Consider the following 13,251-nt stretch of genomic DNA (forward strand, 5'->3'; position numbering starts at 1 on the left):
CTGCTCAACTATTTTTCCCAGAGGTCCAAATTCCGGAAGTGACACAAAGCCAATGGACAGAGGCTCATTAGATTTCACCAGCAGCTTAACCACACAATTTGGTCAGCCAATTGAGTACCCCTTGTGTAGACAATGATGTTGAAAATGGCCTGTGCATCCATGATTTAACTTTAATATAGGATGCAACTGCTGCTAACATACAGTTTGTTTGTTCTCAGTAAAGACTCCAGTGCAGCAAAATATACAATGTTTATGCCTGTATTTTTTAACCGGGTAAAAACATACTGACTTCCAAAATAAACATACCAAGCATTTGCAGTTGTGGCGAAACTTGTTGACTTTAAAGCGCGGATTTAATAGCTCATATCCCACCAGTTGATAATTAAGCCACATTCTAACACCAGTGTTAAATATTAAATTCCCTCAGGATCACTTTTGAACGACTAGAAAACCGCAGCAACAACGGCTTACATTTACAAGCTTAAATACAAGTCCAGCCTGTTGTCCAGTCGATTCTCAGTTCTTCTTCCAGCTACTGAAGTGTTGAATATTTGATTCCCTTCGGTGTCGTGTTCCTTGTACCCCAGAGGCTGCTGGTGTTCGGTCTCAGCCAAAGGTTCCGCCCCCACGCAGGATAGCTCAGCCCTTACTTCTTGTGCCATATAAAGGATCACCTGCATCACGAGGGTCAGAACAAAGCCAGACCTCCACCAGGAGCTCTCTTCCAGGAATCAGTCACCCTCCAGGTCAGTGTACCTATGCACTTTTTCATTTCTATACTCTATGAAGCTATGAGTGGTTTGAGTATTCTAAAAACTATCAGTTATGCTCAAATAATCCATACGCATGTTGTGTTATGACAGCAAACATATATATGATATATATGTAAATATATATATGTATATATAGAAATATATATGGATTACATGTGTGTGTTTTATGTGTTTTATATATATATATGGATTATATATATATATATGGATTATATATACATATGTAAATAAATATATATATATATATATATATATATATATATGGATTTTGTTTCAACTTTTTCTCATGAGAAATTTGTCTGTATCACACATACAGCTTGATAATGAGAAAGTCAAACATTCTTTTAGATAGAGAGAACTTTGTACATGAAAGTACATGAAAACACCCTCCTTCTAAATACCAATTAAAATCCTTATATCTTAGGTGGGAATAATGCATGTTCTTCTCCATTCATGTTTAGTGGGCAGGTCCCTATTTAAACACCTCTGTCCTGTTTCCTATCTACAGCTCTTATCGCCGTTGTTCACATTTGTATTACAGCTACAGTTCCATTGTATTTTAAGTTTCATTGCCATTCTTGCATTTTGAGATTATGTTACCGTATGAAAATACATTTGCATTCAAGTCCTGTTACAGATAACACAAGAGGGTAAAACAAGATGAGCCTGTTCCAATCAGGACAGTGTTAGAGATACCGGGCATCCCTTTACAGGCAGGGAGTTTCATTTCAGCTGAAGCAGAGAGAGACCATGCGGCAAACAGCTGCAGTGTTTTACGTAAAAAAATAAGAATCGCTTTGGCCATGAAGTTGTGCTTCACCACAGCTTTCCAGCGCTAAGCAGTCTGTCACTTGATGCAGTGCAGCAAAGAAAGAGGCTTACATCCAATATGTCAAATGTGAAATTCAAATACCTAATAAACCTATCATCCATAATAATACATAATCATCCATCCATCCATCCACTTTCCATGAGTGCTTATCTAGAACATGGTCACGGTAAGCCTATCACAAGAGGCACAGAACATGAGGCAGGAGATATCCTAGAGGTAATGTGTCTATCACCTATACAATGAGATTTAAGCTTTTCCTTTTTAAAGTTTATGAAACTGCTCTGGTTTATGAACAATTTCTACAGTGTTTTATATTAATCTGGAAATGACTAATACAGTACGTTCGAATACGGGATTCTTAGTAATGATCATACAGATTGACAGGATACTGTCCATGTGTCTTCACTGCGGGACAGCAGTGAGTGCCTGCTCTTGTCTTTCATCACTGAATTTCGCCTCTGCTTCCCTCACCAGAGGCCACCATGACATCCGTGTACTCCGTGCAGAGTCTCTCAGCCGGCTGCAGGCCCTCCTTTTCCAGCATGTCGCTCAGAGATAACAGGCTGGCCCTCTCCAGGGCACCGGCCACGTTCTCCGTCCGCTCCCTCTCCATGAGCGGAGATCTCAACAATCTCGGCAGCCATTCTCTCGAAGCCATGCAGGTCGGGGCCAACGATAAAGAGGCCATGCAGGGCCTCAACGTCCGCCTCGCCAAATACATGGAGAAGGTGCGCTCGCTGGAGAAGGCCAACGCCAACCTGGAGGAGAAGATCAAGCAGCTGATGCTTGAGAGAGCTCCGAAAGGGCGCGACATAGAATCCATGATGGTGAAGGTGCATGTGATTGAACAGGAGGTCAGTGTCCAGCACCCCTTAGTGTGAACTACTACTAGTAATGTAATGAGTGGTGTGTGGCTCCAGAGGTTAGGACTCATGAGCAGAAGGTTGCCGTGCTTAAATCAGTGTCTAGTCACCATTTAGCCCTTGAGCAAGGCCCTTAATCCTAATTGCCTCAGGTACACTGTCTGTCCCTGCTCTGTGATCCACGCTTTGACTGATCGTTTACTTTGGATAGAGGATTTGGTCTCCTAATTGAATGAATAAAATGTAATTGCTGCAGACTGTATCCCTTAATCCTAGCAAATTTAACGCAGGCAAGACTGAACACACCTGGGCTTGCAAATCCAAATCCATATAGGGTTCGCTCCGTTAGAAGAGTCTATTCCTATAGACAGCAGTGTGTTGTACATCCCAAGCACTGGTTTTGGTTCCAAACACCAGTTACTCATTAGCTGGCTTTAGCTTGTGGGATAAATGATCAGCCATAAAACAAACAACATTTGCATTCTGGTTCCTGGCGTCAAAGCTCTGTAAGGGACAACAGAAGCCTAAAGTGGAAGACAAAATGAATTATGTTGCAGGGAGAGTATTAGAATACACAAAGCGGGTACATTAGGAGAAGCAGAGCCCAGCGAATGGAATGCTTCATGACACGTTTCGATTCCCAATTCAGGTGAGGAAGAAGACACTGGAGAACGCCCGCATCATGCTGGAAATCGACAACGCCAAGCTGGCCGCCGATGACTTCAGAGTCAAGTAAGTACCTGTCTGTCCTTGGGAGCCTATCTGAGCTGGAAATGCGGCAGCAAACTCCCTTCCAACTGGATGCTTCTTTTGTTACAAAATTCTTGTAATGTAAGACTTTAATTGGTTGGGAGCAAGACATTTTTTTTCCTCCTATTTCCTTTGGCATTGACTGGCTTTGCTAAAACTGATGTAATGTATGTGTGATATAGTCTCATTAAGCACATAATCTCTACTGTAGGTCATAATGATATTAAACTATTTTGATCTTGTCTGTTGCTAGGGCGTGGTTGGTCTCACAAATCACTTGTCTGATAATAGCCTTACACAACATCCCAAGCATTTAATCCATAGGCATGGATGACATGGGTTTTTGTATCGATGATGGTGGTACAGTAGAAATGGCTGTGTACTTTGAGAGGACAAGGACAAGGGCTTGTGCGCCGCGTGACACGTCTGCCCCTCTGCACAGATGGGAAGCGGAGATGGCATTGAGTCAGTCCGTGGAAGCAGACTGCCTCGCCTTGAGAAAGGCCAAAGCCGACCATGAGCAAATCATTGCCACACTGAAAGAAGACATGAAGAGCCTTCAGGACGGGCTACAGTTCCTCAAGAGGAACCATGAGGAGGTGAGCCATACCTCCTGGATCTGGGCACATTATGCAGATCAGCAAGGAGAGTGGAATCTAAGATCTGCTCCATCCCTGACAGATTCTCAAACTGATCTCTCATCAATCATTGACTTCTCATCAGCAAAATTACACAAGGAATCTTCAGATTATCCAACACATATGATAATTTAGAATTCCTCACTCTCAATGCATCTGTTTTTCGGTTTGGAAAGGGTTCCGTTTTCATTTCTAGAACCATCCCCCTGACATCTGGCATAGGTCTGAGATGCATTGTTACTGCTTTTATTTTTATGTTTTCATGCGAGTTTTGGACAGTGGGGTTAGTGGTGCTGCATGTGCAGACATGCGAAAAGCAGACACCCGGCCCTTTATGTTATCCTTTGGTGTGTCGTTGGCTTAAAATTTATACGCATGGTGTAATAATGGCACAAAGTTAGTAATCTGACCTTTATCAACCCTGTTACTGTGGGCAGTCAATTATTCATGCTAAGGGCATTAATTATGAAGGAGGAGTTTTCAACAGCTCTCTCCTCCGCGATATCCACACAGAACCTCTCTCCGCTTTCAGAACACGCAGAAACAAATACGATCTGTAGCCTATCTCTCTCTCTCTCTCCCTCTCTCTCCTCCTCTTTCTTCCTTGCTACAGGAGATAGCCAAGCTACGTGCTCAGTTGGCCACAGACCAGGTCAATGTGGAGGTGGACGCCAACCATGGTCCAGATCTGGGAGCGATATTGGCCAGCCTTAGGTCACAATATGAAGGCATTGTGCAGAAGAACAAGGACGATGTCGACGCTTGGTATAAGAAGAAGGTCAGTGGTTCTTCAGCCAGTGTTGACTCATCATTAATCAATCATCATTAACTGTGATACACTTGCATAACACAGAAATATGTATACGGCAGATGAGATAATTTCTTTCACCATTGCGTGCATTGCCAGCAAGCGCAATGACGTACTTCATTCACATTGCGGCTGCTGTTTTGTTCCTACAGCTCGAGACCATGCAGAACGAGGTGCAGGAGGGCAGCGAGGCACTCCGCCTTGCTCAGAACGAGCTGAACGAGAGGAGACGCTTCCTCCAAGTCCTGGAGGTGGACCTGGACAGCCTACGGAAACAAGTAAGGGCCTGCTAAGCCCAGAGCCAGCCCAAGAAAACCCCTCCCCTCCCCTCCCCTATTAAATCTGTCCTAACCCAGGCCAAATAACAGTCCAATGTGCCCCACACCTGACCTCGGATGCTTCCGTGGACATGACTGTTACTTGCTATGTGTTCATTTTTTTTTTAAAAACATTGTTGGTGGTTCTCGAAATACTTGCCTGAAGAAACCATCAAACTGTTCTGGCATTTTGACCAACCCTCCACATTTATTTGCATTCAACATTTACTTCTGTTAGTCGTCACAGGAAATAAATTACTCATTCACTTCTGTTTTATGGTGAAATTTTACTGACGGTAATGATCTTTCATTTATCTGAGTGAAAGGAGATCGGATGCATAGTACGCCTAATATCCAGGCACATTTTATCAGATAAAAACTTCTCAAGGTCATTTTGCCAGTAAACCTGGGGAATTTTTTTTCCCAGTAGTTTCCACAACTGATAATGAGTAGAGGTGCAGTACTACAGTGTTTACATTTAAATCACATTAGTTATTTGATAACTAAATTCCTCACTGGAATCCCGAGATACTCACAGCAACAGAAATATCTCAATTTTAGGACATTTTGTTTATTGTTTATACATTCTCTGCATTATGCACAGGTGTATGATGCAGGCTTCTCTCTCCCTTCCTCTCTCTCTCTTTCACACTCATACTCTCTCTCTTTCTCTCACACCCTCTCTCTTCCTCGCTCTTTCACCCTCATACTCGTTCTCTCCCTTTCTCTTTCACCTTTGTGCTCTCTCTCTCCCTCTTTCTCTCTCTCTCTCTCTCTCTCTCTCTCCCGCTAGGTGGCAGCTTTGGAGGGTAACCTGGGCGAAGTGACCCACAAGAACGCTGTGGATATGGAGCAGCTGCAGATGACCCTGTCGCAGCTTGAGGACACCCTGTCTCACCTGCGCCTTGATATGCAGAGCAACAAGACAGAGTACGAGCAACTGCTGCGCATCAAGCAGAACCTGGAAATGGAGATCGCGACCTACAGGAGGCTGCTGGAAGGAGAGGAAGTGTGAGTCCCTGCACCGATGTGGATGGCGGCAGTCAGGACAAGCTGTAGTGGCTCACGTTGGGTTCTGGGGGAAACCTTATGTAAGAAGCTGTGCAGATAACCAGTTCTTGGGTTGTGATCAACAGTGTTTATATTGATGTAAGTCGGGGTTCCCCAATTCCAGTCCTGGAGAGCTAGTCTGGAACACAGCTTGCAGATTTCTCTGCTCAGACACACCTGCTAAACCTGCTAATTAGCTCATGAGCTGAATAAGGTGAGTTTGAGCAGGGAAATCTATAAACTATGTTCCAGACTGGCAACCCAGGATGGGAACTGGGAAACTCTGCTGTAAGCCATTACGCACATGTTCATATATATATACATCATATAATAATATAATCTTTCTCCTTTCTTTGTAGGGTTAAGGAAGTCCCTAAAAGTGAGTATTCTTTTTTTATTAATGCAACTTTTTTTTTTAGTCTTCCATGACTTAAGGGTACATGCCACAGTAATATCGACCAACCAACGCAGGTGCTCTCAGCATCAACAGATATTGATTTGTAGAAATGGAACACATGAAATTCAAAATATCCCAAAGCATTAAGAGATAGAAATACCTATGCCATTGCATATTGAGAGCTATTATTTTCATATATTCTTAAAGAAGTGGTGCAAGATTTTTTCAATCCTAAATCTATTCCAAAACATTTTTTACAAATTAAAATAATTCAATTGAATAATAGCTGAAATGAAGAGCGTTACACTCGCATGAACAGTCCGTTGATCCAGGGCAACAGCGTGTGAACGTCAGCTATATATTTTCTTCAGACTCTGATTATCAGACTGCCGTTGTGTACATTCCACTGCAATTAATCGGTCACTTTTGGCACCAAGCCAGCCTTTAACTTGCCTATCTGTCATGGCCTTCTCTTGACTCACAGGTATGATGTCATTGTGTGAATAAAACAATAGTAAGCAGACACTCCCAGAGCAAATGAAATGCTACAAGTTGCACATTATATTGGAGCAGAGGGAGGAAGAGACCTGAGGCAGCCTCATTTTGTCTGCTCCAAGTTGCAAACCTCTAACCTTCAGGACAGTTAACCTGTGACCTGCCACCGTAGTGGATTCTTGTCAAACCCCTCCTCCATTATGGAACAGACAATGGGTTGTGGCACGGAATTAATTATAGATTAATTTAAACTGTACACAAAGTACCCTCCCAAAACAGAGTAGCCCTTAGCAACTGCATACAAATAAGTTGCTGGTTCCTTCTCTCTTTGTTTGATCCCTAGAGCTAAAAAAGAAAAAACACAAAATCACAACCTTGAGAAATGCTTTTAGTTTAGTTAAGTGTGTGTGTGTTTGTGGGGGGCAGCAAGACATAATCAGGTGACAGTCCCAGTTCAGTTTAATTCCTACCACCTGTACATTGTTTTGGCCTTTTTGTATTTGGGTCTGGCAGTAAACTGGGCCAGAGCCATAGACAGATCCAGAGAGAATGCATGAGTAGCAGGAGTCCTGTTTTTTTTCCTTCCCCATTATAGCCACCAAAATGCTGCTTTATAAGTCTCTTGAATTCCCTACTTTTGTTTCCATTTGATCCCCGAAAAGGGAGAAGCTCAAATAAAACTCCGCCCACTGCTTAAAGCTCTGAATCATGTTCTTTTCTCGCCCAAGCCAGTGCATTGTTTCCTGAGATCCAGGCAGGAAGTAAAATTACGTTGCAATTGTGCTACTGTACATGTCATTATCACCCACGGGCGTGCTGCTTTCTCAGATATAGCCTTCTCAGTTCTTTGGCACTGCGGCTCTTTCTGCAGCTCTAGCTGCGCAGTCCAAGCACATGAGCACATTTTTTCTTTGTTCTGCAGAGCAACCGGAAGTTCGGACCAGGAAGATCGTCAAGGTGGTCACCCAGACCATGGTCAATGGCAAGGTGGTGGACGAGTCCAGCGAGGTCGAACATTTTGAAGAGAAGAAGAAATAAAAGCGTCATAATTGCTTTATTCCCAGACTTCACCCGAAGTGCCCAGTTTCTTCATAGTTCCGGAGATCCTTCTGGAACATTCATACCAAAGTGTTGTTGAACCTGTAAAACTTCTGTGTAGCTCTTGTTTCAAATATTTATTTCATGGTAATGAAGTCAAAGGAATATTTCGGTTTCCATTACATGAATTTAATGAATGTAATAAAAAATATTTCAGTCAGCCACTGTCTCCTGGAAATTTTCATCCACAGACATACTGGGCATAGCACAAATGAAATAACACATTCCATTTCTTAAAGATACAGAACACATGTTCTTGGGACCTCAACCTTAGGTTAAAGTACATAAGTGTATCTTGTTAACCACTACATAAGTAGAAAGTCTCAACCTGGTAATGTTTATGTAAGAATAAAAATGTTTAGGAAGAATCCATAGACTGATGAGGCAAAAAATGATTATTTCCTGTCTAATACTTAGCTGCTCCTCAGGATGCTGCCAGACAGGGCCAGTCAATCCTAGGTGACATAGGCGGCTGCCTAGGGCACCAGCTTCTGAGGGGGTGCCGACTTGCCCGCCAGTTTCACTTTGCCTTGGATACAGGGCCCTGGCAGTGATGCTCGCCTAGGGAGCCACACCGGTACTATCGACAGAGCGACTAAAACATGGACTCTACAACAGCTCTGAAGATGTCCTGTGGTATCTAGCACAAAGACATTAGCAGTAGATCTTTTAAGTCCTGTAAGTTATTGTTCTAGCACATCCCACAGATGTTTGATTGGATCGAGATCTGGGGAAATTGGAGGTCAGAACAACACCTCGAACTCTACGTCATGCTCCTAATACCAACAACTGAACAATGTATGCAGTGTGGCAGGGGACACTGTCCTGCCGAAAGAGAGACCTTCCATCAGGGAATAGCTTTACCATGAAGGGGTCTACCTGGTCTGCAACAATGTTTAGGTTGGTGGTGGAAAGATGAACATCCATATGAATGGGCAAACCAAGGATTTCCCAGGAGAACATTGTCCAAAGCATCACACTGCCTCCACCAGCACGTCTTCTTCCTGCAGTGCACCTGGTCCTATCTCTTCCCCAGGTAAATGACAAATGATGCAACAGAAAACGAGATCCATCAGATCAGACCACCATCTTCCATTGATCCAAGATCCAGTTCTGACACTCACATGCCCCCAGTAGGCACTTTTGACAGTGGAGACAGGTTAGTATGGACATATGACTGACCTGCCCATATGTAGCAGGGCATGGTTTCCTGACACATTAATCCCATAAACATTAAAATTGCATTCAGTTTCTTCCATAGTAGCCCTTCTGTTGGTTCATACCACACAAGATAACCTTCATTCACATCTTACATCGATGAGTCTTGGCTGCCCAACACCCTATTGGCGGTTCGTGATTGTTACCTCCTCAGACCACTGTCGGGACCTACTCACCGCGGCTGACCGCGAGCACCCCACAAGCCGGGCTGTTATGGAGACGTTTGACCCAGTCGTATCCAGGTACGTATCCATTTCTTCTGTATTAATCACGTTGACTGAGTCCCAACTGTTTCCTTGCTGTCTTATATATCTCAGAAATGGACATGCTGCATTGTTACAAGAGAGTCACTTCATGGAGGGGTCATCAGTTAGTACACACACACATACACACACACACACACACAGAAATCATAGCTTATGGGTCAGTTGGTTTTATAGCATGGGGAGGTGGTTGGGTTGGCCTGGACAATATACAATGCAGTCCGGGTTACCTCAGAACATCTGGCTGAGGCTTCTGTGCAAAATCAATTCAAATGAAACCTCTGGAAAAATCTCTGCCAAACACAACTGGGGACATCATGTCTTAATAGACTTTGTTCAAGGCCTCAGTCACTGCACCATGAGGACTGTGTTTAGCTGGGATGAGGAGGTGCTGACTAACTCTGGGGACAGTGGGGGACAGGCCGTTTTGAGGAACTCCTTAACCCTGCAGGATATGCACTCCATTCAGGAGACGAGACCGCATTGCCTGTAGGTGTGTGTGCGTGTGTGTTGTGTATATATTACATTGTGGGGACCAGATGTCCCCACAATATGATAATAATCTGCTATTTTGATCTTGTGGGGACCATTTTTTCAGTCCCCACAAGGGGAAACTCCATTTTATAAAAATCTGTGACTGCAATCAAAGAACTAAAACAGCCAAAAGTATTTTGTTTGGCTACTTATGGTTAAGGTTGGGCTGGATATTGGTTAAGATTCTCATTGTTGGGATTAAGGTTTTGCCCATTGAAATAAATGAAAGATATGAATACAAACATGTGATGTGCGTGATTGTGCCCTGCGATGGGTTGGCACCCCCTCCTGGGTTGCTCCCTGCCTTGCGCCCGTAGCTTCCGGGATAGGCTCCAGACCCCCGCAAGCTTGAAGAGGACAAGTGGGTGCAGAAAATGAATGAATTCATATTTGACCTTTTTCCTACATTTGGATGTATTTATTTTTGGACAGAGTATAAAGATGCCTTTAATGCACAATGCCTGTTCCCTGCTGCTTAACAAGGTGGTGGACCTGCACCAATATGAGCAACCATTCTGTGGTGGTCATGGTCCACATGGTCTTATAACGGGCTTTTTACAGGACACCACATAAACCCAGTGCAGAAAACACTATTTCCTCACTGCATTCTCATATTACTAGATGATCAAGCCCACAGACGCTGCTAAACAAATTAAATCATGCTTCATACACATTAAAACAGTTTTTTCCAAAGCAATCATGGCTTTAAATTCAAAATAGAACTGTTAATTTTTATATTTAATCAGTGCAATATTTTTATTACTCTTATGCCTCACATTGAGTCGACTGCATTTCAATTTCGTTGTTCAAGTGACAATGACAATAAAGATTTAAGATCTCATCTTATCTTATCCTATCTCATCCTATCTCATCCTATCTCATCTTAGCTTATCCTATCTCATCTTATCTTATCTTATCTTATCTTACGATGTAGTCAGACGCATTTCACAGCCTCCCCACTCACCACATCTAAGCACTACTGACTACCTGGGAGGCCTCCAGACTCAGAACTGAAAGACAATTTCTAAATAGCTGTATGGTTCAGCCATCAGGCATCAGCATTAAATGTAGATGGAACTTTCCCACAACCATACTGTAGTTCTGCTTCTTCAGTAGGGACTGCATTTTTCATTGCCCTTATACAACACCCATTCCCACAAAGTGATTTACAGAACTCTCCAGAAATCGTAGGCAAAGGAGAAAAAAAAACACGTCCAACAGAACATATGCACGTTAAAAGTAACAATAAAACGTAAGAAGAATTAATTGGGTTGTCCATTACTGACATGTCTTTGTTTGACGAGATAAACACCTCTTTGGTCTCCAAACCTTTCCTCAGGGACACCTCAAGCATTCCACATATTCATTACATGTCACCACCAGCTCAATTAATTAATTAACTAGTTAGCTGAATAAATAAAAGAGGTACTGATTGGCTGAACAAGGTGGGTGTGCTTCAGTCAAAAATCGTATGGGCGTTTTGGACAGTTGCTTCAAATACTGTAGTGGTTTTAGGAGAGGTTTTGAAATGGCTAAGCTGACAGACACGACATAATAGTTTCACACCAACAGGAAGATCATTTAAACATTTTCTTGTCTAAGACTTTTGCGCAGTACTGTATGTACATACAATAAACAGGACTGCAACAATCTGTTTGCATTCTTAGACAGACACTCTGCATTGGCATTTAATTACTGAACATTAGGCATTTATGGCCTGAACATAAAAACATTGTGTAGTTATGCTCAGGCTACACAGCCTTCAAGTGGTTGAACGTCTTTCTGCTTAAAAAGGCTTGTTGATACACAGCCTAACACTAGGCCTACAGTAGTTTCGGACTGTAGGTATACTTTCAACTGCAATCTCAATTGCTGGATTATGCGCTCGTTCACAGACAGCAATTATGCATGTTTTGGCAGCTGTACAGAGGGCTTTCAGTCATGTAACATTTTAATGATCCTAATGAAGTCATTGTTTTGCTCTGTGACATAGAATTGTCAGCCCTCGCACAAGATAGACAGTTTCCTTAGTGAGAGAGACACTGAGACTGTAGTGCACTATAATGCGTTCAGATTACTGGGGGAGAAATTTGACAGTAACCTACTGTGTTTACATAACAGAAGTTATGGGCTCAGATAAGCCCTGTTAAATCATTCATACATCCCTAATGTAGTTTCATCCAATTAAATCCATGTTCTCATGAGTGAATTTATGACATAATCCACAACATTTACAAATGCAGCTAAATCATAAAAATTGCATTCTGGTTATATACTTTTTTAGGTCTTAACCTTGACTTCTCCCAAGGTGTGGGATGATGCTGGACCCTGCACACTTTGGACAAATGTGTCTGGTAGAAAAAGAAAGTTAATGTAATAATGTAGCTCTGGGAACTGGTGGTCCATTGTATTTGGCAAAAGCAACCTTAAACATTATTCTAAATCAGTCATCCATTATGAGATTTATTTGTTAAAATGAAGGTGGAAAAAGCCTGAATGACCTCTGACAGCAGAAACACCACAAGATGGTGCATTTGCTTGCATTTTATACATGTTTTATACATTATTATTATGTTTTTTTTAAAAAAGAAGTTGCCAGGGATTAAAGTGAAAGGCAAGGGGACTAGGAAAGACATCAATGGTCTGTGTATCACATACTGTAGGTACAAGAGTTTTCAGTTCCGATCTGCCTTTGCTAAAGTCATACAGAGTGCCTTTGATGGATAGCCAGAATGGATTTACGTAACAAAAACTGCTGACGGAAACCAGGCTTATCATTTACCTGGAATGTCAATTTCAATAAAATTCCAAATAATAGACTGACAATAAAATTAAAGGCGGCAGGAATCCGAGGTGACCTGCACAGATGGATAGCGTACCGGGAAACAGACAAGAAAGAACATGTCTATTGAGAGGCAACATTTCCAGCTGGCCCAACAGAATCAGAAGAGGACCACAGCTTTGAGCTGGGTCCATTATTGATCCATAATCTTTTAAAAGTACACAGTTTCCAAAATATTTAGAAAACTGGTTAAATTTGCAAACAACAGATACGGAAGAGGCAGCAAAAGGTTCACAAAAAAACACGCAAAAAGCTAAGGAATGGAGTAACATGAGAAGTACTGGATGGATAAAGTGGAAATGTGAAAGGCAATAAATGTGTTTTTACCTGAATGCTCCGGGTCCTAGTTGTAACACGTAACTCTGAAACTACA

The 13,251-nt window shown here is 42.4% G+C and overlaps 1 protein-coding gene across 1 annotated transcript; it reads left to right on the forward strand.

Moving 5' to 3' along the window:
* Positions 1-642: 642 nt before the first annotated feature.
* LOC111841817 (keratin, type I cytoskeletal 18-like) lies at positions 643-8,181 on the forward strand. Its single transcript, XM_023807868.2, has 9 exons — positions 643-746; positions 2,080-2,459; positions 3,118-3,200; positions 3,661-3,817; positions 4,470-4,634; positions 4,817-4,942; positions 5,775-5,992; positions 6,391-6,410; positions 7,846-8,181. Exons 2-9 carry the CDS (start codon positions 2,088-2,090, stop codon positions 7,959-7,961), a joined length of 1,257 nt encoding a protein of 418 aa, XP_023663636.2. The 5' UTR covers positions 643-746; positions 2,080-2,087; the 3' UTR covers positions 7,962-8,181.
* Positions 8,182-13,251: the final 5,070 nt, after the last annotated feature.

The sequence above is a fragment of the Paramormyrops kingsleyae genome, chromosome 7, assembly GCF_048594095.1.
Source record: "Paramormyrops kingsleyae isolate MSU_618 chromosome 7, PKINGS_0.4, whole genome shotgun sequence".
Classification (NCBI taxonomy): Eukaryota; Metazoa; Chordata; class Actinopteri; order Osteoglossiformes; family Mormyridae; genus Paramormyrops; species Paramormyrops kingsleyae.

Bases quoted from the DNA above. Each gene is read 5' to 3' on its own strand.
- LOC111841817 (XM_023807868.2), top strand. From the start codon at position 2,088: ATGACATCCGTGTACTCCGTGCAGAGTCTCTCAGCCGGCTGCAGGCCC. The intron at 4,943-5,774 runs GTAAGGGCCTGC...CTCTCCCGCTAG, and splicing joins TGGACAGCCTACGGAAACAA to GTGGCAGCTTTGGAGGGTAA. The intron at 6,411-7,845 runs GTGAGTATTCTT...TTTGTTCTGCAG, and splicing joins GGTTAAGGAAGTCCCTAAAA to AGCAACCGGAAGTTCGGACC.